General features: G+C 43.0%; 1 protein-coding gene across 1 annotated transcript in view; it reads left to right on the top strand.

Annotated features, from left to right (window-relative positions):
* Positions 1 to 23,023, top strand: part of dmrt3a (doublesex and mab-3 related transcription factor 3a) — a 29,551-nt gene extending 6,528 nt beyond the window's left edge. The window contains 1 exon segment of the mRNA XM_041873855.2: positions 20,937 to 23,023. Within this exon segment, the coding sequence (XP_041729789.2) occupies positions 20,937 to 22,045 (1,109 nt within the window). The 3' untranslated portion in view covers positions 22,046 to 23,023.
* Positions 23,024 to 26,498: the final 3,475 nt, after the last annotated feature.

Below are 26,498 nucleotides of genomic sequence, written 5' to 3'. Positions count from 1 at the left end.
TTTACTCGGTCTTGACTCTGACTCATTCTCGGACAATGAGGACTCGTCATTTCTTTCCTAGACCAGCCGAGGCCAGCGCTGTAAAAAAAAATCTGAATTACAGTCAGATAAGGTAGAGAAAGTCTAAATTACAGTCAGATAAGGTAGAGAAAGTCTGAATTACAGTCAGATAAGGTAGAGAAAGTCAGAATTCACAGTCAGATAAGGTAGAGAAAGCGAGACATCCCACTTCCTAATTTCTTCTGGTCAGGGCGTGGTCTGCTCATTTGCCCTGCAGAGGATATGGTAGAGCAGGGTGTCTAACTCATTCCATGGAGGGCCTAGTGTCTGCAGGTTTTTGGTTTTTACTTTCCAACAAAGCCCTAGACGACCAGGTATGGGGAGTTCCTTACATTAGTGACCTTAATTCATCAATCAAGTACAAGGGAGGAGCAAAAACCTGCAGACACTCCAGCCCTCTGTGGAATGAGTTTGACACCTGTGTGATGGAGAAAGGAGACATCTCACCGGCTATAACAAGTAGACCAGAGGCAGCTGTTCCCTCTCTCACATGAGCATGCCAGAGATTATGGAGGAACCGTGAGCATGCCAGAGATTATGGAGGAACCGTGAGCATGCCAGAGATTATGGAGGAACCGTGAGCATGCCAGAGATTATGGAGGAACCGTGAGCATGCCAGAGATTATGGAGGAACCGTGAGCATGCCAGAGATTATGGAGGAACCGTGAGCATGCCAGAGATTATGGAGGAACCGTGAGCATGCCAGAGATTATGGAGGAACCGTGATCATGCCAGAGATTATGGAGGAACCGTGATCATGCCAGAGATTATGGAGGAACCGTGAGCATGCCAGAGATTATGGAGGAACCGTGATCATGCCAGAGATTATGGAGGAACCGTGAGCATGCCAGAGATTATGGAGGAACCGTGATAATGCCAGAGATAATGGAGGGACCGTGAGTATGCCAGAGATTATGGAGGAACCGTGATCATGCAGAGATTATGGAGGAACCGTGATCATGCCAGAGATTATGGAGGAACCGTGAGCATGCCAGAGATTATGGAGGAACCGTGATAATGCCAGAGATTATGGAGGGACCGTGAGCATGCCAGAGATTATGGAAGAACCGTGATCATGCCAGAGATTATGGAGGATCCGTGATCATGCCAGAGATTATAGAGGAACCGTGAGCATGCCAGAGATTATGGAAGAACTGTGAGCATGCCAGAGATTATGGAGGAACCGTGATCATGCCAGAGATTATGGAGGAACCGTGATAATGCCAGAGATTATGGAGGGACCGTGAGTATGCCAGAGATTATGGAGGAACCGTGATCATGCAGAGATTATGGAGGAACCGTGATCATGCCAGAGATTATGGAGGAACCGTGAGCATGCCAGAGATTATGGAGGAACCGTGATAATGCCAGAGATTATGGAGGGACCGTGAGCATGCCAGAGATTATGGAAGAACCGTGATCATGCCAGAGATTATGGAGGATCCGTGATCATGCCAGAGATTATAGAGGAACCGTGAGCATGCCAGAGATTATGGAAGAACTGTGAGCATGCCAGAGATTATGGAGGAACCGTGATCATGCCAGAGATTATGGAGGTGCACTATGCAGAAATCGCCGTTTCCTGGTTGCTAAAATTCTAATAGTTTTCCTAATTTCAGTTTATATGACAAAACAAGCAAGGATAGTATAGACATTTTACATTTTAGTCATTTAGCAGACGCTCTTATCCAGAGCGACTTACAGTTAGTGAGTGCATACATTTTTCATACTGGCCCCCCGTGGGAAACGATCCCACAACCCTGGCGTTGCAAGCGCCATGCTCTACCAACTGAGCTACAGGGTAACATTGAAATAACCCACATAGAACAGATCTACCGCTTCTCAGACTGTCTTTCAATGGGAATTACTGATCTATAACTAACATTTCTTTGTGAATTTGGTCGGTTGTCCCAAAAAAACCATATTGCAGCTTAAAAAATATCCGAAAACTTTGTTGCTTGTAAAAATTTTCGGTAACACTTTACTTGACACCCAGCGTCATAACACGTAACGACACGGTCATAACCATGTCACAATATGTCACAACAGCTGCCATAACTTGTCATAACCTGTTATAATATGGTCATAACCCTGTCATAACCCATATATTTAGAGCTGTTGTGGCATATATTGCGTTATTTTATGACTGGTTATGACACCTACATAAGAGTGTCAAAACCCACAAAACCCACAAGGCAAAACATTCCATTACACCATAGCCTACCTGTCAACAGATGGTTGTTATATATATATTTGTTGTTGACCATATTAAATTAACATTGTAATTGTGCACACATTGATGTCAGACATGCACCTAACCCAATGCTCTATTGCTGATGACCGGGATGAATGCAGGAGCAGATTTCAGGAGCAGGACAAGACACCCTCTTATTGACTGATGACTGATATAAAGGCCTGTACGTGATAGGCCTATCAGGCTTATATGATTATGATGGTCATAATGCTTCTTGAAAGTGGCATAAAGGGTATTTTCTTAGTCCAAGTAAAGTGACACAGGATGGTCATAATGCTTCTTGACAGTGTCATAAAGTGTATTTTCTACAAGTTATTTAAAATGTGATGAAAAAAACATTACATTTACATTTACATTACATCATTACAACAACAACAAAGGATTTAAGAAACAAACTTTCAAACGAAAGGAAACTTCTTGGCAGGAAAAAAACACATTTGAATAAATGTAGGTGTCATAACCAGCCATAAAATAACGCAATATATGTCACAACAGGTGTAAATATATGGGTCATGACAGGGTTATGACCCTATAATGACAGGTTATGACAAGTAATGTCACTGGGGGTTAAGTAAAGTTTTACAGAATGTTCTTGAGTTACTGGTAGGGAACAGTCGTATTATCTATTATACACCTGTTTGGGTTATTGACCATTTCTAGAGTGGCTCTCTATTTGCGCTCAGCATGCATTTGTTTCACCATTCTGAATGTCTACAGAATCCATATGTTCTTCTGAAATATGAACATAGAAATAGTGGACATTTTGAACTCTTATTATGGTGGTGATTTGACACAATTACTAACATGGTCTTGAATTGGACATGCATTTGTCTGGTCTCGGTCTTGGACCCCTCGTCCCCCTCCTGGTCTTGACTTGGTAATAATGTGCAAATGTTGCACAATCCAGGTGTGGAAAGCTCTTAGAGACTACCCAGAAAGACTCAGCTGTAATCGCTGCCAAAGGTGCTTCAACAAACTATTGACTACATTTTCACAATAAAATTAACAAATACATGTTTTTATTTTGTAATTATGGGGTATTGTGTGTAGATTGGTGAGAAAAAAATATTGAATCAATTTTGAATTCAGGCTGTAACACAACAAAATGTGAAATAAGTCAAAGGGGTATGAATACTTTCTGAAGGAACTGTAAATACACTCGGTACACTGGCTGTAGGAGAAACACTCTCAGGGCCACCTTTAGTATCTTTAAGTGGAGAGTCAAAATGGATCCCTAAACTTGGATGAACAATTGAGACACTCCTTTCATATCAATATGTAGCTATCTAGCGATAGCTACCTAAAGTAACTGTGTCTGCATCCAGACTAGCTAGCGATAGCTACCTAAAGTAACTGTGTCTGCATCCAGACTGAGACTAGCTAGCGATAGCTACCTAAAGTAACTGTGTCTGCATCCAGACTAGCTAGCGATAGCTACCTAAAGTAACTGTGTCTGCATCCAGACTATCTAGCGATAGCTACCTAAAGTAACTGTGTCTGCATCCAGACTGAGACTAGCTAGCGATAGCTACCTAAACTAACTGTGTCTGCATCCAGACTGAGACTAGCTAGCGATAGCTACCTAAAGTAACTGTGTCTGCATCCAGACTAGCTAGCGATAGCTACCTAAAGTAACTGTGTCTGCATCCAGACTGAGACTAGCTAGCGATAGCTACCTAAAGTAACTGTGTCTGCATCCAGACTAGCTAGCGATAGCTACCTAAAGTAACTGTGTCTGCATCCAGACTATCTAGCGATAGCTACCTAAAGTAACTGTGTCTGCATCCAGACTGAGACTAGCTAGCGATAGCTACCTAAACTAACTGTGTCTGCATCCAGACTGAGACTAGCTAGCGATAGCTACCTAAAGTAACTGTGTCTGCATCCAGACTAGCTAGCGATAGCTACCTAAAGTAACTGTGTCTGCATCCAGACTGAGACTAGCTAGCGATATCTACCTAAAGTAACTGTGTCTGCATCCAGACTGAGACTATCTAGCGATAGCTACCTAAAGTAACTGTGTCTGCATCCAGACTGAGACTAGCTAGCGATAGCTACCTAAAGTAACTGTGTCTGCATCCAGACTAGCTAGCGATAGCTACCTAAAGTAACTGTGTCTGCATCCAGACTGAGACTAGCTAGCGATATCTACCTAAAGTAACTGTGTCTGCATCCAGACTGAGACTAGCTAGCTAACAAACAATTATGCTAAAAACCATACAGCGACTGAAACACCATAAAAGCATGAGATAACCTTGCCAAGTAGCTAGCTAGCTACCAACCATTTTAAATTAACTCAAAGACATGGAATAGGCCTAGCTAAGTAGCGTCTATAGCAGGTCTAGCTAGCCAAACAGGGTGAGAAACCTAGTTTACGTGAAACAATGCACCACACAGTAGGCCCACACAAGCTTTCTACAGGCATTGACCAAACTTTAACAAAAACCTTACATTTTTGCTACCCCACACAGCACAGTAAAATAGCTTGCTAGCTAGCTAGCTAAGTTAGCAAATGTTATGTAGCATGCATGGGGTAGCTTGCTAGCGAAAATGATCTAAAATTGTCAATGACTGAGATAATATGTAATTATGATAGCTACATCTATTTAACCTGAAAGGATAATTAGTAACGTTAGCTTTTTACTCACAGTTTTTGGTTAGCCACAACGCCTTTCCCATTTGTCCGTCGAAAAGTAGGCCTAATTACACTCAGCACTGATAGACTTGCTACACCTGCAATAGTCCTCATTCACGAGTTTGCTGGATCACTTCGATCTTCTGAATTTGGCGGGAAAATTAACCCACTCACTGGGTCATATCTCAATAACCCAACATCAATAACCCAGCATCAACAACCCAACCTTGTTCTTTTTAAAGAAAACAACCCAACTAAAATCAAATAATTGTATTTGTCATATGCGCCGAATACAACAGGTGTAGACCTTACCGTGAAATACTTACTTACAAGCCCTTAACCAACAATGCAGTTCAAGAAATAGAGTTAAGAAAATATTTACCAAGTAAACTAAAGTAAAAAATGAAATAAAAAGTAACACAATAAAATAACAATAACGAGGCTATATACAGGGGGTACCGGTACCGAGTCAATGTTTGGGGGTAGAGGTTAGTCGAGGTAATATGTACATGTAGGGAGGGGTAAAGAGTCCGAGTGGCCATTTGATTAATTGTTCAGCAGTCTTATGGCTTGTGGGTAGAAGCTGTTAAGGAGCCTTTTGGACCTAGACTTGGCACTCTGGTACCGCTTGCCGTGCGGTAGCAGAGAGAACAGTCTATGACTTTGGTGACCGGAGTCTTTGACCATTAGGTCCTTCCTCTGACACCGCCTGGTATAGAGGTCCTGGATGGCAGGAAGCTTGGCCCCAGTGATGTACTGGGCCCTACGCACTACCCTCTGTAGTGCCTTATGGTTGGATGCCGAGCAGTTGCCATACCAGGCGGTGATGCAACTGGTCAGGATGCTGTCAATGGTGCAGCTGTATAACTTTTTGAGGATCTGGGGACACATTCCAAATCTTTCAGTCTCCTGAGGGGGAAAAGGTGTTGTCGTGCCCTCTTCATGACTGTCTTGGTGTGTTTGGACCATGATAGTTTGTTGGTGTTTTTGACACCAAGGAACTTGAAACTCTCGACCCGCTCCACTACAGGCCCGTCGATATCAATGGGGGCGTGCTCTGTCCTCCTTTTCCTGTAGTCCACGATCAGCTCCTTTGTCTTACTCACGTTGAGGGAAAGGTTGTTGTCCTGGAACCACACTGCCAGGTCTCTCACCTCCTCCCTATAGGCTGTCTCATCGTTGTCGGTGATCAGGCCTACCACCGTTGTGTCGTCAGCAAACTTAATGATGGTGTTGGAGTCGTGCCTGGCCACGCAGTCGTGGGTGACTAGGGAGTACAGGAGGAGACTAAGCACACACCACTGAGGGGCCCCCGTGTTGAGGATCAGCGTGGCAGATGTGTTGTTACCTACTCTTACCACCTGGGGGCGGCCCGTCAGGAAGTCCAGGATCCAGTTGCAGAGGGAGGTGTTAAGTCCCAGGGTCCTTAGCTTAGTGATGAGCTTTGTGGGCACTATGGTGTTGAACCCTGAGCTGTAGTCAATGAACAGCATTCTCCCATAGGTGTTCCTTTTGTCCAGGTGGGAAAGGGCAGTGTGGAGTGCGATTGAGATGGCATCATCTGTGGATCTGTTGGGGTGGTATGCGAATTGGAGTGGGTCTAAGGTGTCCGGGATGATGGTGTTGATGTGAGTCATGACCAGCCTTTCAAAGTACTTCATGGCTACAGACATCAGTTCTACGGGTTGGTAGTCATTTAGGCAGGTTATCTTAGTGTCCTTGGGCATGGGGACTATGGTGGTCTGCTTGAAACATGTTGGTATTACCGACTGAGTCAGGGAGAGGTTGAAAATGTCAGTGAAGACACTTGCCAGTTGGTCCGCGCATGCTTTGAGTATACGTCCTGGTAATCCGACTGGCCCCGCAGCCTTGTGAATGTTGACCTGTTTAAAGGTCTTGCTCACATCAGGTACAGAGAACATGATCACACAGTCATCCGGAACAGCTGGTGCTCTCATGCATGCTTCAGTGTTGGTTGCCTCGAAGCGAGCATAAAAGGCATTTAGCTCATCTGGTAGGCTCGTGCCACTGGGCAGCTCACGCCTGGGTTTCCCTTTGTAGTCCGTACTAATTTGCAAGCCCTGCCACATCCGATGAGCTTCAGAGCCGGTGTCGTAGGATTAAATCTTAGTCCTGTATTGACTCTTTGCCTGTTTGATGGTTCGTCGGAGGGCATAGCGGGATTTCTTATAAGTGTCCGGGTTAGAGTCCCGCTCCTTGAAAGCAGCAGCTCTACCCTTTTGCTCGGTGTGGATGTTTCCTGTAATCCATGGCTTCTGGTTGGGATATGTACGTACGGTCACTGTGGGGAAGACGTCGTCGATACACTTATTAATGAAGCCGATGACTGAGGTCGTATACTCCGTCATCGGAACATATTTCAGTCTGTGCTAGCAAAACAGTCCTGTAGCGTAGCATCCGCGTCATCTGACCACTTCCGTATTGAGCGAGTCACTGGTACTTCCTGCTTTAGTTTTTGCTTGTAAGCAGGAATCAGGAGGATAGAATTATGGTCGGAACCTAAGTGAGACAATGCCTGCAACTCAGCAGTTGGCTCATCCAAACAACCCAGCAGTTGGGTCCAGTTGGGTCAACCAAACAACCCAGCAGTTGGGTCCAGTTGGGTCAACCAAACAACCCAGCAGTTGGGTCCAGTTGGGTCAACCAAACAACCCAGCAGTTGGGTCCAGTTGGGTCAACCAAACAACCCAGCAGTTGGGTCATCCAACCAACCCAGCAGTTGGGTCAACCAAACAACCCAGCAGTTGGGTCAACCAAACAACCCAGCAGTTGGGTCCAGTTGGGTCAACCAAACCACCCAGCAGTTGGGTCATTCAAACAACCCTGCAGTTGGGTCATTCAAACAACCCAGCATTTTCTAGTGTGCCTATTACAATTGGATTAGTTGCGAAACGCTATATTTTGTCATACTCGTTTTTGATTGGCTTAAAGGGCATTCTAGCGTGTGTATTATTTCCCTATAATGCACGGTATAATTCAATGGCTATGAAGTTCATTCTTACATGTTCTATGTTTGAGCTGCTTTTGAAGGCAAGAGTCAAATTGAAGGCATTATTGTCATTATTGTCATTATTGAATTTGATTTTCATAATAGCAAGCTAGGGCTGATGGTCTGGGAAGGCTTTCCACTAGATGTTGGAACATTGCTGCGGGGACTTTTTCCCATTCAGCCACAAGAGCATTAGTGAGGATGTGCAAAGCTGTCATCAAGGCAAAGGGTGGCTATTTGAAGTATCTCAAATATAAAATATATTTTGATTTGTTTAACACTTTTTGGGTTACTACATGATTCCATATGTGTTATTTCATAGTTTCGATGTCTTCACATTATTCTACAATGTAAAACATAGTAAAAATAAAGAAAAACCCTTGAATGAGTAGGTGTGTCCAAACTTTTGACTGGTACTGTATATACATATTAAGAGACCACTGCAAAAATATAAGTTTCTCTGGTTTTACTATTTATAGGTATGTGTTTGGGTGAAATTAACATGTTTGTTTTATTCTATAAACTACTGACAACATTTCTCCCAAATTCCAAATAAAAATATTGTCATTTAGAGCATTTCTTTGCAGAAAATGACAACTGGTCAAAATAACAAAAAAGATGCAGTGTTGTCAGACCTCGAATAATGCAAAGAAAATAAGTTCATGTTAATTTTTAAACAACACAATACTAATGTTTTAACTTAGGAAGAGTTCAGAAATCAATATTTGGTGGAATTACCCTGATTTTCAATCACAGCTTTCATGCGTCTTGGCATGCTCTCCACCAGTCTTTCATATTGATGTTGGGTGACTTTATGCCACTCCTGGCGCAAATATTCAAGCAGCTCGGCTTTGTTTGATGGCTTGTGACCATCCATCTTCCTCTTGATCACATTCCAGAAGTTTTCAATGGGGTTCAGGTCTGGAGATTTGGCTGGCCATGACAGGGTCTTGATCTGGTGGTCCTCCATCTACACCTTGATTGACCTGGCTGTGTGGCATGGCGCATTGTCCTGCTGGAAAAACCAATCCTCAGAGTTGGGGAACAATGTCAGAGCAAAAGGAAGCAAGTTTTCTTCCATGACAACCTTGTACGTGGCTTGATTCATGCGTCCTTCACAAAGACAAATCTGCCCGATTCCAGCCTTGCTGAAGCACCCCCAGATCATCACCGATCCTCCACCAAATTTCACAGTGGGTGCGAGACACTGTGGCTTGTAGGCCTCTCCAGGTCTCCGTCTAACCATTAGACGACCAGGTGTTGGGCAAAGCTGAAAATTGGACTCATCAGAGAAGATGACCTTACTCCATTCCTCTACGGTCCAATCTTTATGGTCTTTTGCAAACCTCAGCCTGGCTCTTCTTTGCTTCTCATTGATGAAGGGCTTTTTTCTAGCTTTGCATGACTTCAGCCCTGCCCCTAGGAGCCTGTTTCGAACCGTCCTCGCCGTGCACTTCACCCCAGCTGCCGTTTGCCATTCTTTTTGTAGGTCACTTGATGTCATCCTGCGGTTGTTGAGTGACATTCGAATGAGTTGGCGGTCATTCCGGTCAGTAGAGAATCATTTTCGCCCTCTGCTGGTCTGTAGCTTTGTTGTCCCCAATGTCTGCTGCTTGACCTTGTTCTTATGAACCGCCGTCTTTGAAATTTTGAGGATGGAAGCAACCTGAAGCTCACTGTATCCCTCTGCCAGTAAAGCCAGAATTGAACCCTTCGTTTCCTCACTCAAAAGTTATTTTTTTATTAATATTACTTTTGAGGTATATTAGCACTGTTTTTGCCATCCAGCTGGTCCTATTGCAAGAGGATAGTGATGACCACAGCAGTGGTTTTTATACTTTTCCTCGTTAAATAAGATTTGGTTCATGTGATCACCTAATCAGTACCTAATTCAGTAGAATGAGGTGTGCCTGTGTTGGAATTCAACAGACACTGGAATGGAATAGCTGTCATACATGTAGAGATGCTGATTTAAGAAAAATGTGCAGTGGTCTCTTAATTTTTTCCACAGCTGTGTATATATATATATATATATATATATATATATATATATATATATATATATATATCCTGCATACAGGCTATCCTGTATACTGATATACAGTGCATTCAGAATGTATTCAGACCCCTTGACTTTTTTCACATTTTGTTTCGTTACAGCCTAATTCTAAAATGGATTAAATAAATACATTCTCATCAATCTACACACAATACCCCATAATGACACAGCGAAAACAGTTTTTTTTTAATTTTAGCAGATTTATAAAATTTAAAAACAGAAATTCCTCATTTACATAAGTATTCAGACCCTTTGCTATAAGACTCGAAATTGAGCTCAGGTGCATCCTGTTTCCATTGATCATCGTTGAGATATTTGTACAACTTGATTGGAGTCCACCTGTGGTAAATTCAATTGATTGGACATGATTTGGAAAGGCACACACCTGTCTATACAGGATCCCACAGTTGACAGTGCATGTCAGAGCAAAAACCAAGCCATGAGGTCGAAGGAATTGTCCGTAGAGCTCAGAGTCAAGATTGTGTCGAGGCACAGATCTGGGGAAGGGTACGAAAAAATGTCGGCAGCATTGAAGGTCCCCAAGAACACAGTGGCCTCCATCATTCTTAAATGGAAGAAGTTTAGAACCACCAAGACTCTTCCTCTTTCTGTTTTGTATGGTGTTCCTCGTATTGCGAATCCCATAAGCCCCACTGGACTCGTCTGAAGTCGGTACCGCCGATGTGCCAGCTTCTATCTGTAGTGTCCAAACCGTTTGGGTTACGAACTAATATGACTAATACTAATACTACTAGCGCGCACCGCTAACTAGCTAGCCATTTCACACCGGTTACACTTGGACCAGTCTGTCTCTGTAGCACCTGGAAGGAGACGGATAGAGTTAGTGAGTGTGCTCACCCCTGACCTCCCATTGGTCCAGGGCCTCCTGCCTAACCCTCCCCCTGACCTCCCATTGGTCCAGGGCCCCCTGCCTAACCCTCCCCCTGACCTCCCATTGGCCCAGGGCCTCCTGCCTAACCCTCCCCTGACCTCCCATTGGCCCAGAGCCTCCTGCCTAACCCTCCCCCTGACCTCCCATTGGCCCAGGGGCTCCTTCCTAACCCTCCCCTGACCTCCCATTGGCCCAGGGCCTCCTTCCTAACCCTCTAGCCAGTCTCTCTGACAGGGAGTTACTGCAGTAGTAGACTGTTGTATGGTGCAGAGGGCTTCTCCACTCCTCATGAGTGTAGTATTAGCTCTTGAAATGGTATAATGCAATGTAAAGGAAAAAATTATATCATGATTTACTGACATGTGCCTGCTGACATTCATACATCCAGTCTATTTCTACTATTTATCTTCTTAAAATCTGATTTTAATCCTAAGCCTAACCACACTAATAACCTTGTACCTAACCTGAAATGAAGACCAAAAAGCAAAAAATTATTTTCATGATTTTTTACGATTTGGCCAATTTTGACTTTGTGGCTGTGGTAACTAGTGGAAACCCAACAGAGCTGATAAAAATGATGCACGCCATTTTGTGATAATGGTTACGACAAATGACATGGCATCCATGTGAATTTATAGCTCAGCTATTATTTATATTATGGCACCACGTATCACTTCACTAACAATTGCTACCTTGACTTATTCCATCATGACATCAACATGCTCCTTATTTGACTGTAGTTAGCTGCTAGCTTAGCCAGATGCAGCCTGTGATTGAGGACGGGCTAATTTAGCAGCCAAACTGCTTCAAATAGGGTGATTAGCCTAGGTAGCTAGCTAACTAAATAATAACCCTATTAACTCTAGAAGTATCGACTCTATTGCTTAATTCAGAAAGTAGGCTTCACCTCATTAGCTTGCTCGCTAGCTAGACGTGATCTAGCTAATGTGAGCTAGCTAGCCAACATGCATTGTTTCTGACATGCAACCATCCTGCTAACTTTACATTTGACAGATATTTAGCTACTGTAGCTAGCTTCTAAGATAATGGTTTATAATAATTGCAGTTAGTTCATTATCTAGCTAGCTAACTAGTTAGCTAAGTGTAAAATGCAGCTAGCTAGCTAACCAACTAGGCAGTAATCAAAGATATTCAGTTGGTAATTTACCATACATTTCTAACCAACTAGACAATGCTACTAATTGTTGCCTGCTCCCGTCTATCTTCAGGTCTTCTTCTAGGTTCAAATGATATGGCTGTAGTCCGGTGCTTCATTGTCAAAAGAAACCCACTCGCACACTGCCATCTGGTGCATTTACATTTACATTTACATTTTAGTCATTTAGCAGACGCTCTTATCCAGAGCGACTTACAGGAGCAATTAGGGTTAAGTGCCTTGCTCAAGGGCACATTTACGTCATTTAGTAGACGCTCTTATCCAGAGCGACTACAAATTGGTGCATTCACCCTATAGCCAGTGGGATAACCACTTTACAATTATACTTTTTTTTTTGGGGGGGTAGAAGGATTACTTTATCCTATCCCAGGTGTTCCTTAAAGAGGTGGGGTTTCAAATGTCTCCGGAAGGTGGTGAGTGACTCCGCTGTCCTGGCGTCGTGAGGGAGCTTGTTCCACCATTGGGGTGCCAGAGCAGCGAACAGCTTTGACTGGGCTGAGCGGGAACTATGCTTCCGCAGAGGAAGGGAGCCAGCAGGCCAGAGGTGGATGAACGCAATGCCCTCGCCTGGGTGTAGGGACTGATCAGAGCCTGAAGGTACGGAGGTGCCGTTCCCCTCACTGCTCCATAGGCAAGCACCATGGTCTTGTAATGGATGCGAGCTTCAACTGGAAGCCAGTGGAGTGTGCGGAGGAGGGGGGTGACGTGAGAGAACTTGGGAAGGTTGAACACCAGACGGGCTGCGGCATTCTGGATGAGTTGTAGGGGTTTAATGGCACAGGCAGGGAGCCCAGCCAACAGCGAGTTGCAGTAATCCAGACGGGAGATGACAAGTGCCTGGATTAGGACCTGTGCCGCTTCCTGTGTAAGGCAGGGTCGTACTCTCCGAATGTTGTAGAGCATGAACCTGCAGGATCGGGTCACCGCCTTGATGTTGGCGGAGAACGACAGGGTGTTGTCCAGGGTCACGCCAAGGCTCTTCGCACTCTGGGAGGAGGACACAACGGAGTTGTCAACCGTGATGGCGAGATCATGGAACGGGCAGTCCTTCCCGGGAGGAAGAGCAGCTCCGTCTTGCCAGGGTTCAGCTTGAGGTGGTGATCCGTCATCCATACTGATATGTCGGCCAGACATGCAGAGATGCGATTCGCCACCTGGTTATCAGAAGGGGGAAAGGAGAAGATTAGTTGTGTATCGTCAGCGTAGCAATGATAGGAGAGGCCATGTGAGGATATGACAGAGCCAAGTGACTTGGTGTATAGGGAGAAAAGGAGAGGGCCTAGAACTGAGCCCTGGGGGACACCAGTGGTGAGAGCACGTGGTGCGGAGACAGCTTCTCGCCACGCCACTTGGTAGGAGCGACCGGTCAGGTAGGACGCAATCCAGGAGTGAGCCGCGCCGGAGATGCCCAGCTCGGAGAGGGTGGAGAGGAGGATCTGATGGTTCACTGTATCAAAGGCAGCAGACAGGTCTAGAAGGACAAGAGCAGAGGAGAGAGAGTTAGCTTTAGCAGTGCGGAGAGCCTCCGTGACACAGAGAAGAGCAGTCTCAGTTGAATGACCAGTCCTGAAACCTGACTGGTTTGGATCAAGAAGGTCATTCTGAGAGAGATAGCAAGAGAGTTGGCTAAAGACGGCACGCTCAATAGTTTTGGAAAGAAAAGAAAGAAGGGATACTGGTCTGTAGTTGTTGACATCAGTGGGATCAGTGTTGGTTTTTTTGAGAAGGGGGTGCAACTCTCGCTCTCTTGAAGATGGAAGGGACATGGCCAGCAGTCAAGGATGAGTTGATCAGCGAGGTGAGGTAGGGGAGAAGGTCACCGGAGATGGTCTGGAGAAGAGAGGAGGGGATGGGGTCAAGCGGGCAGGTTGTTGGGCGGCCTGCAGTCACTAGTCGCAAGATTTTATCTGGAGAGAGAGGGGAGAAAGAAGTCAAAGCATAGGGTAGGGCAGTGTGAGCAGGACCAGCAGTGTCATTAGACTTAACAAACGAGGATCGGATGTCGTCAACCTTCTTTTCATAATGGAACAAAAAACAAAATAGAAAAACGCATGTTTTTTTTGTTTGTAATATCTTTTACCAGATCTAATGTGTTATATTCTCCTACATTAATTTCACATTTCCACAAACTTCAAAGTTTTTCCTTTCAAATGGTATCAAGAATATCCATATCCTTGCTTCAGGTCCTGAGCTACAGGCAGTTAGATTTGGGTCATTTTAGGTGAAAATTGAAAAAAAGGGTCTGATCCTTAATTTTCCTTTTTTAGTCATTTAGCAGACGCTCTTATCCAGAGCGACTTACAGGAGCAATTAGGGTTAAGTGCCTTGCTCAAGGGCACATTGACAGATTTTTCACCTAGTCGGCTCTGGGATTAGAACCAGCGACCTTTCGGTTACTGGCACAACGCTCTTAACCACTAAGCTACCTGCCGCCCAGAGCGTTCCGAGCACATGCTCTGTTTTCAGGGTTTTACTTTTATAGCACTATAGTCACAGGGTCCCTATTGCTGCTGCTCCATACATCTACCAGGAATAGATCAAGCTCCATACATCTACCAGGAATAGATCAAGCTCCATACATCTACCAGGAATAGATCAAGCTCCATACATATACCAGGAATAGATCAAGCTCCATACATATACCAGGAATAGATCCAGCTCCATACATCTACCAGGAATAGATCAAGCTCCATACATATACCAGGAATAGATCCAGCTCCATACATCTACCAGGAATAGATCAAGCTCCATACATCTACCAGGAATAGATCAAGCTCCATACATATACCAGGAATAGATCCAGCTCCATACATCTACCAGGAATAGATCAAGCTCCATACATCTACCAGGAATAGATCAAGCTCCATACATCTACCAGGAATAGATCACGCTCCATACATCTACCAGGAATAGATCAAGCTCCATACATCTACCAGGAATAGATCAAGCTCCATACATCTACCAGGAATAGATCAAGCTCCATACATCTACCAGGAATAGATCCAGCTCCATACATCTACCAGGAATAGATCAAGCTCCATACATCTACCAGGAATAGATCAAGCTCCATACATATACCAGGAATAGATCCAGCTCCATACATCTACCAGGAATAGATCACGCTCCATACATATACCAGGAATAGATCACGCTCCATACATCTACAGGGAATAGATCAAGCTCCATACATCTACCAGGAATAGATCAAGCTCCATACATCGACCAGGAATAGATCAAGCTCCATACATCTACCAGGAATAGATCAAGCTCCATACATCTACCAGGAATAGATCAAGCTCCATACATATACCAGGAATAGATCCAGCTCCATACATCTACCAGGAATAGATCAAGCTCCATACATCTACCAGGAATAGATCAAGCTCCATACATCTACCAGGAATAGATCACGCTCCATACATCTACCAGGAATAGATCAAGCTCCATACATCTACCAGGAATAGATCAAGCTCCATACATCTACCAGGAATAGATCAAGCTCCATACATCTACCAGGAATAGATCAAGCTCCATACATCTACCAGGAATAGATCCAGCTCCATACATCTACCAGGAATAGATCAAGCTCCATACATCTACCAGGAATAGATCAAGCTCCATACATATACCAGGAATAGATCCAGCTCCATACATCTACCAGGAATAGATCACGCTCCATACATATACCAGGAATAGATCACGCTCCATACATCTACAGGGAATAGATCAAGCTCCATACATCTACCAGGAATAGATCAAGCTCCATACATCTACCAGGAATAGATCAAGCTCCATACATCTACCAGGAATAGATCAAGCTCCATACATATACCAGGAATAGATCAAGCTCCATACATCTACCAGGAATAGATCAAGCTCCATACATCTACCAGGAATAGATCAAGCTCCATACATCTACCAGGAATAGATCAAGCTCCATACATATACCAGGAATAGATCCAGCTCCATACATCTACCAGGAATAGATCAAGCTCCATACATCTACCAGGAATAGATCACGCTCCATACATATACCAGGAATAGATCACGCTCCATACATCTACCAGGAATAGATCAAGCTCCATACATCTACCAGGAATAGATCAAGCTCCATACATCTACAGGGAATAGATCAAGCTCCATACATCTACCAGGAATAGATCAAGCTCCATACATCTACCAGGAATAGATCACGCTCCATACATATACCAGGAATAGATCACGCTCCATACATCTACCAGGAATAGATCAAGCTCCATACATCTACCAGGAATAGATCCAGCTCCATACATCTACCAGGAATAGATCAAGCTCCATACATCTACCAGGAATAGATCCAGCTCCATACATCTACCAGGAATAGATCCAGCTCCATACATCTACCAGGAATAGATCACGCTCCATTAATCTACCAGGAATAGATCAAGCTCCATACATCTACCAGGAATAGATCACGCTCCATACATCTACCAGGAATAGATCACGCTCCATACATCTACCAGGAATAGATCAAGCTCCATACATCTACCAGGAATAGATCAAGCTCCATACATCTACCAGGAATAGATCAAGCTCCATACATCTACCAGGAATAGATCCAGCTCCATACATCTACCAGGAATAGATCAAGCTCCATACATCTACCAGGAATAGATCCAGCTCCATACATCTACCAGGAATAGATCCAGCTCCATACATCTACCAGGAATAGATCACGCTCCATTAATCTACCAGGAATAGATCAAGCTCCATACATCTACCAGGAATAGATCACGCTCCATACATCTACCAGGAATAGATCACGCTCCATACATCTACCAGGAATAGATCAAGCTCCATACATCTACCAGGAATAGATCAAGCTCCATACATCTACCAGGAATAGATCAAGCTCCATACATCTACCAGGAATAGATCCAGCTCCATACATCTACCAGGAATAGATCCAGCTCCATACATCTACCAGGAATAGATCACGCTCCATTAATCTACTAGGAATAGATCAAGCTCCATACATCTACCAGGAATAGATCAGGAATAGATCAAGCTCCATACATCTACCAGGAATAGATCAAGCTCCATACATCTACCAGGAATAGATCACACTCCATACATCTAACAGGAATAGATCCAGCTCCATACATCTACCAGGAATAGATCCAGCTCCATACATCCACCAGGAATAGATCACGCTCCATACATCTACCAGGAATAGATCAAGCTCCATACATCTACCAGGAATAGATCAAGCTCCATACATCCACCAGGAATAGATCACGCTCCATACATCTACCAGGAATAGATCACGCTCCATACATCTACCAGGAATAGATCAAGCTCCATACATCCACCAGGAATAGATCACGCTCCATTAATCTACCAGGAATAGATCAAGCTCCATACATCTACCAGGAATAGATCACGCTCCATTAATCTACCAGGAATAGATCAAGCTCCATACATCTACCAGGAATAGATCACGCTCCATACATCTACCAGGAATAGATCAGGAATAGATCAAGCTCCATACATCTACCAGGAATAGATCAAGCTCCATACATCTACCAGGAATAGATCACGCTCCATACATCCACCAGGAATAGATCACGCTCCATTAATCTACCAGGAATAGATCAAGCTCCATACATCTACCAGGAATAGATCACGCTCCATTAATCTACCAGGAATAGATCAAGCTCCATACATCTACCACGAATAGATCAGGAATAGATCAAGCTCCATACATCTACCAGGAATAGATCACGCTCAATACATCTACCAGGAATAGATCCAGCTCCATACATCTACCAGGAATAGATCCAGCTCCATACATCCACCAGGAATAGATCACGCTCCATACATCTACCAGGAATAGATCAAGCTCCATACATCTACCAGGAATAGATCAAGCTCCATACATCCACCAGGAATAGATCACGCTCCATACATCTACCAGGAATAGATCACGCTCCATACATCTACCAGGAATAGATCAAGCTCCATACATCCACCAGGAATAGATCACGCTCCATTAATCTACCAGGAATAGATCAAGCTCCATACATCTACCAGGAATAGATCACGCTCCATTAATCTACCAGGAATAGATCAAGCTCCATACATCTACCAGGAATAGATCACGCTCCATACATCTACCAGGAATAGATCAGGAATAGATCAAGCTCCATACATCTACCAGGAATAGATCAAGCTCCATACATCTACCAGGAATAGATCACGCTCCATACATCCACCAGGAATAGATCACACTCCATTAATCTACCAGGAATAGATCAAACTCCATACATCTACCAGGAATAGATCACGCTCCATTAATCTACCAGGAATAGATCAAGCTCCATTAATCCACCCAGGAATAGATCAAGCTCCATACATATACCAGGAATAGATCAAGCTCCATACATCTACCAGGAATAGATCAAGCTCCATACATCTACCAGGAATAGATCAAGCTCCATACATCTACCAGGAATAGATCACGCTCCATACATCTACCAGGAATAGATCAGGCTCCATACATCTACCAGGAATAGATCAAGCTCCATACATCTACCAGGAATAGATCAAGCTCCATTAATCCACCCAGGAATAGATCAAGCTCCATACATATACCAGGAATAGATCAAGATCCATACATCTACCAGGAATAGATCAAGCGCCATTAATCCACCCAGGAATAGATCAAGCTCCATTAATCCACCCAGGAATAGCTCAAGCTCCATTAATCCACCCAGGAATAGATCAAGCTCCATTAATCCACCCAGGAATAGCTCAAGCTCCATTAATCCACCCAGGAATAGATCAAGCTCCATTAATCTACCCAGGAATAGATCAAGCTCCATTAATCCAACCAGGAATAGATCAAGCTCCATTAATCTACCAGGAATAGATCAAGCACCATTAATCCACTCAAGTTTAGATCAAGCTCCGTGAATCCACGCAGGAGTAGATCAAGCTCCATAAATATATATGCAGGAATAAATCACGCTCCATTAATCTACCAGGAATAGATTAAATTCCATTAATCCAACAAGGAATATATCAAGCTCCATCAATCTACCAGGAATAGATCAAGCTCCATTAATCTACCAGAAATAGATTCAACTCCATGAATCCATCCATGAGTAAATTAAGCTCCATTAATCCACCCAGGAATATATCAAGCTCCATTAATCTACCCAGGAATAGATCAAGCTCCGTTGATCTACAAGGAAAAGATGAAGCTCCATCAATCTACCCAGGAATAGATCAAGATCCATTAATCCACCCAATAATATATCAAGCTACATTAATCTACTCAGGAATATATCAAGCTTCATTAACTATTTCTATTTTGGGGGTAACTTTGTATTTGAAGTTCTCTGCAGTCCCAGTCAGACAGATAGCCTAACCATCTTGATTTTATGTTTAACAGAGATCTTCTGTGACTAAAGTGACGCGGAAGGGCAAAAAAGCATCTAACGATCTCAAGACTACGAAGGCTCAGGGAAACGATTCCCTGATTGCGTTCAGCGTTGTTTTGAGAGCAGTGTTGTCCAGAGAAAGGATAGAACACAGGGATAGAACACAGGGATAGAACGCAGAGATAGAACACAGGGATAGAACGCAGGGATAGAACGCAGAGATAGAACAGAGGGATAGAACACAGGGATAGAACACAGGGATAGAACACAGGGATAGAACACAGGGATAGAACACAGGGATAGAACACAGAGATAGAACACAGGGATAGAACACAGGGATAGAACACAGGGATAGAACACAGAGATAGAACACAGGGATAGAACGCAGAGATAGAACGCAGGGATAGAACACAGAGATAGAACACAGAGATAGAACACAGGGATAGAACACAGGGATAGAACACAGGGATAGAACCGTAGAATTACATATAGAATCCATGGAAGTAATTTAACAGAATCTCTGTGGATTAAGAACACAACACTCTTAGAAAAAAATGTTCTGGATAGAACCAAAAAGGTTCTATGCTTGCTTCGTATATGCCCCCCCTAAATGTTCTATAAAGAACCAAAATTGATTCCATATAGAACCCTATATGGAACCCAAGGGTTCTATATATATCCAATTTTGGTTCAGTGGGGTTGTGATCAAAGAACCATACAAAAGGGTTCTATATAGAAGCTTTAGGGATGCCATATATTGAAGCATGCAATATAATCCTTATTGGTTCTACCCAGAACCTTTTTTTCTGAGAGTGAAGGATAGAACACAGGGCATTGAGGTGAAATTGGTATCGACTTCACATCAGGCCCATTTCAGTGTGAGGGATGATGGGATGTATTCAGAAAGAGTACAGTACTCCAGACTGGACAGCTTCTAATCGAATGTAATCACCATCATTTCTCCACGAAGTAAACTCTCAGTGAAATGTTACCAAGCAACAGCCAATCTGTTTACAACATGTGGTCAAAGACCATTGATGGGAGATTCCTCACTGACACACAGTGACACACTCAGCACTTCCTGCTAACAGCTTTTCGAGGAGAAAAAAAAGTAAATGGTCATAAATTGCAGAGTGGTCGACAAGTTGATAATCTCTTTAGCCTGTTCTAGACCTCCATGTTGCGTTCCTCCTCCTTGATGATCTAGGCCTTGGGCCCTCCGCTTGCAGTCAGGTGGAGAAAGGCGCTGGCAAATGGAGATTCATGTTAGCTCATTGAATTCATCTCCATCTTCCAGGTTGTACTATTTGACATGTCACTGATCCAAAGTGAATAGTACGACTGTGTTGTAGTAAAATGATGTTGTTATTTCTGAGCTGTCTATGTGGCTGTCTGAATGAGGATGTGTTTCTGTGTTCTCTGTAGTCCTGACTGAGGACGCGTCGGGGGATCACTCCGGCGGGGAGAACGGTGGTGGTAGCGGCAGTGAGAAGGACCAGGACCCTAGCAGCTCCCCCGAGGGCTCCAAGCCTTCTTGCTACACCCCCGAGCCCCCGGACACCGCGAACCAGGCAGAGGATTGCCGCTACAGCTTCCCCTTGCCCCTCTCCAGCCTCCCTCTCCCCCTGGCCTTCCCCAAGACCTGCAGCACCTCTCCAGAGCCTAAGGCAGACAGCCCCCCTAAGGCCTACCCCGGGGTTGGGGCAGGCGGGCTACCAGGGGACCACAGCCTGGTGATTGAGGGCCTGTCTGGGTCTGTCTCCCTCCCCTTCAACCTGCGAGCCAACCGGCCACCCCTGGAGGTGCTGAAGAAGATCTTCCCATCCCACAAGCCCCCGGTGCTGGAATTGATCCTGCAGGGGTGTGGAGGGGACCTGGTGGGGGCCATCGAGGTGCTGCTGTCCAGCCAGGCCCAGGAGGCCAGGGGGGGTCATCCCCACAGCCAGAACCCCCACCCCGACACCCTGGTCCTTCCCTCCAACGGCCACCTCCTGGACCACCCCCTGGGGTCCTACCACCCTCTGGCCTCCTCTGCCAAGTGGTCTGTGGGCTCTGCCTTCAGGGTGCCTGAGTCCCTGCGCTTCTCGTCTGACTCGTCGTCCGGCCCCCTGGCCCTACACCCTGGGTCTTTCCCCCAGCCGCCCCGCTACCCCCTGATGCTAAGGAACTCTCTGACCCGCGGCGGCCAGGCCGGACCCTTCTGCAACGACGTGACGCTGTGGAACACGATGACGCTGCAGCAGCAGTACCAGCTCAGGTCAGCTCAGTACGTCTCTCCTTTCTCCTCCGCTGGGGTCTTCCAACGCTCTCCGCTCCTCTCCTCCTCCTCCTCCTCCTCCTCCTCTCCGCTCCTCTCCTCCTCCCGCCCCCAGGAGGAGCACCGTCTCTCCCAGCTGGAGGAGGGCTGCCCTCCCGCCCCCATCCCCCCCATTCTCCCCACCCCCGGGGCCAAACAGACCCTCTACACCCATGAGGAGGAGTACGAGGACCGCTCCGACTCCTCCGACTCACGAATTCTCAACTCCTCCACCTGAACTTCCTGAACCACCTGAACCTATGGGTTATATCTCTACCCCTGAACCTATGGGTTATATCTCTACCCCTGAACCTATGGGTTATACCTCTACCCCTGAACCTATGGGTTATATCTCTACACCTGAACCTATGGGTTATATCTCTACACCTGAACCTATGGGTTATATCTCTACCCCTGAACCTATGGGTTATATCTCTACACCTGAACCTATGGGTTATATCTCTACACCTGAACCTATGGGTTATATCTCTACACCTGAACCTATGGGTTATATCTCTACCCCTGAACCTATGGGTTATATCTCTACACCTGAACCTATGGGTTATATCTCTACACCTGAACCTATGGGTTATATCTCTACACCTGAACCTATGGGTTATATCTCTACACCTGAACCTATGGGTTATATCTCTACACCTGAACATATGGGTTATATCTCTACCCCTGAACCTATGGGTTATATCTCTACACCTGAACCTATGGGTTATATCTCTACACCTGAACCTATGGGTTATATCTCTACACCTGAACCTATGGGTTATATCTCTACCCCTGAACCTATGGGTTATATCTCTACACCTGAACCTATGGGTTATATCTCTACACCTGAACCTATGGGTTATATCTCTACACCTGAACCAATGAAACAATGAACCTATGAAACAATGAATCATGCCACACTGGCTACTTAAGCACCAAAACTGTCTTGTGAACGAATCTTTAATGTGAATAATGCAAGACTGGGTATCAAGACAGGTTGTTGTCTCGTTTGAACTGAACTTTGTTGCGCAGCCATCGGTCCCCTACAGGTAATGTAGCTGAATGCTAGGCTGTACCATTATCACATGGATATGACCAAAAAGAATGAATGTAAAAGAATGGGGTGGATCACGTGTTTGTGAACATTAATCTCTTTCCAGACAGTATGCATGTAATGTACTGTGAATAATCATATGTCCTTGATGTTAAGATCTGATGCATGTCAAGATTATTAATAAACATAGGTAATAATGACAACACATTGTGTCCTCTTTATTGCCAAGAAGTGGATCAATGAATTCCAAATACAATTGGTGCAAATTGGCTGTTATACTTAATGAATGGAATACTATAATGTAGTATAATGTAGAATAACCCCCTAGAGCAGGGATCATCAACTAGATTCAGCCGTGGGACGTTTTTTTCTGGAACGGATGGTGGTGGGGGGGGGCGGAACGTAATTACAAATAATTTGTAGACTGCAAATTGACCGCAAGAAGGCCAAACAGATATAGCGTTTGACTAAAACATAATCATTTCAAACCTTGCTTACATTTGTATACGATAACGTGTCTCTGTATTATGGGTGGGAACAGACGTCTGAATGTAAATCCCTTGGAGCTGATTTCCTGCTGTTTCTACAGTCTTTTATGTCCACCAATGAAATTCCACAAAAATGACAAACTTTTTTTTGGGGGGGCCAAATAAAACCACCTGCCAAATTTGACCCGAGGGCCGCCAGTTGGGGACACTAGAGTCTAACGATGCAACAGTGCGTCTATTTAAGTAACATATTAAAAAGATCCCTATCAGAATCTGTCAATTTAAGCGATATCTGTTTTTTTACATCTCAATCCACCTCATCAGCCTATGTCTGCCTTCCGCATCTGCAGTGGGAAGGGTCAGAGCTACAGCGCTGTTTGTCGACCAGGAGACCGGTCTTCTCACGGAAACGTCTGTAGCATCCGTACGGTTTGGCCTATAAACTATTATGACACCTCTATGGAAAGGCAACTCTATAGAGCCGTTTGCACATTAAATAGTACCCGCAAAACACCAGTCTCAATGTCAACAGTGAAGAGGCGACTCCGGGATGCTGACCTTCTAGGCAGAGTTGCAAAGAAAAAGCCATATATCAGACTGGCCATCTTAATCTTTTATTTTTATTGGTCAGTCTGAGATATGGCTTTTTCTTTGCAACACTGCCTAGAAGGTCAGCATCCCGGAGTCGCCGGGATGCTGACCTTATAGTTTAATGTATTTTAATAAAGGTTAATATATGTTAATATAAATTAATATACCTTAATATAGTTTAATATAGTTTAATATAGCTTAATGTAGTTTAATACATCTTAATATATTTGAGTATAATTTAATATAGTTTAATATAGATTAATATAGGTAAATATAGTTTAATATAGTTTAATATAGTTTAATATAGTTTAATATAGATTAATATAGGTAAATATAGCTTAATAAAGGTTAATATACTTTAATATAGGTCAAAATAGATTAATATAGGTAAATATAGTTTAATATAGGTTAAAATAGGTTAAAATAGATTAATATAGGTAAATATAGTTTAATATAGTTTAATATAGTTTAATATAGTTTAATATAGTTTAATATAGATTAATATAGGTAAATATAGCTTAATAAAGGTTAATATACTTTAATATAGGTCAAAATAGATTAATATAGGTAAATATAGTTTAATATAGGTTAAAATAGGTTAAAATAGATTAATATGGTAAATATAGTTTAATATAGGTTAATATAGTTTAATTATTATTTATTTTTTTAGTCATTTAGCAGACGCTCTTATCCAGAGCGACTTACAGTTAGTGAGTGCATACATTTTTCATACTGGCCCCCCGTGGGAAATGAACCCAGAACCCTTGCGTTGCAAGCGCCATGCTCTGTAAATGTAAATGTTAATATAGGTTAATATAGTTTAAAATAGATTAATATCGTTTAAAATAGGTTAATATAGGTTAATATAGTTTAATATAGTTTAGTATAGTTTAATGTAGATTAATATAGTTTAGTATAGTTTAATGTAGATTAATATAGTTTAGTATAGTTTAATGTAGATTAATATAGTTTAGTATAGTTTAGTATAGTTTAATGTAGATTAATATAGTTTAGTATAGTTTAATGTAGATTAATATAGTTTAGTATAGTTTAATGTAGATTAATATAGTTTAGTATAGTTTAATGTAGATTAATATAGTTTAGTATAGTTTAATGTAGATTAATATTGTTTTGTATAGTTTAATGTAGATTAATATAGTTTTGTATAGTTTAATGTAGATTAATATATCTAAATATAGCTTAATATAGGTTAATATAGGTAATATATATTAACATAGCTTAATATAGTTTAATATACGTTAATAGAGATTAATATAGGTTAATATAGTTTAAAATACGTTAATATATGTAAATATAGGTTAATATAGCTTAATATATTTTTTATAAAGTATAATATAGATTAATATAGCTTAAATATGTTAAGATAGGTTAATATATGTTCATATAGTTTAACATAGGTTAATATAGCTTAATATAGTTTACTATTGTTTAATATAGGTTAATATAGTTTAATATAGTTCAATATAGTTTAATATAGTCGAAAATAGTTTATTATAGGTTAATATCGTTTAATATAGTTTAATATAAGTTAATATAGGTTAATATAGGTTAATATAGATTAACATAGCTTACTGTAAGGGTTTTTTCTACAAACTGTAATGGCCTATTCATTAATCTTAATAAATCTCCCAACATAGGTCTGTGGATTGAAGTTGTTTATATTGTGGTTATGGAATATCAAACATATCCAATATTAGTTTTATTGTCTGATGCCACAATCCTGAGTTTGTGTTTCAGTCCCATTGCACTTGGTTTGGTTGAGGGACGGGGCTGGAGGAATGTAACCCCTCTCAGAGTTGTAGTCCAAGCGATGGATGGAAGAACAAAGTCCATGAGATCAGATCGTTTTGAACAGACGTTGAAGCTAAAACTCTGCAGTTGTGCATTTGTTTTTCTAATTTAGTAGCTAGTTAGCTATCTAGCTAAGTGTATACAGTGGGGAGAACAAGTATTTGATACACTGCCGATTTTGCAGGTTTTCCTACTTACAAAGCATGTAGAGGTCTGTAATTTTTATCATAGGTACACTTCAACTGTGAGACGGAATCTAAAACAAAAATCCAGAAAATCACATTGTATGATTTTAAAGTAATTCATTTGCATTTTATTGCATGACATAAGTATTTGATCACCTACCAACCAGTAAGAATTCCGGCTCTCACAGACCTGTTAGTTTTTCTTTAAGAAGCCCTCCTGTTCTCCACTCATTACCTGTATTAACTGCACCTGTTTGAACTCGTTACCTGTATAAAAGACACCTGTCCACACACTCAATCAAACAGACTCCAACCTCTCCACAATGGCCAAGACCAGAGAGCTGTGTAAGGACATCAGTGATAAAATTGTAGACCTGCACAAGGCTGGGATGGGCTACAGGACAATAGGCAAGCAGCTTGGTGAGAAGGCAACAACTGTTGGCGCAATTATTAGAAAATGGAAGAAGTTCAAGATAACGGTCAATCACCCTCGGTCTGGGGCTCCATGCAAGATCTCACCTCGTGGGGCATCAATAATCATGAGGAAGGTGAGGGATCAGC

Source organism: Coregonus clupeaformis, chromosome 18, assembly GCF_020615455.1.
Source record: "Coregonus clupeaformis isolate EN_2021a chromosome 18, ASM2061545v1, whole genome shotgun sequence".
Lineage (NCBI taxonomy): Eukaryota > Metazoa > Chordata > Actinopteri > Salmoniformes > Salmonidae > Coregonus > Coregonus clupeaformis.
This window is presented reverse-complemented; position numbering and strand designations above follow the sequence as displayed.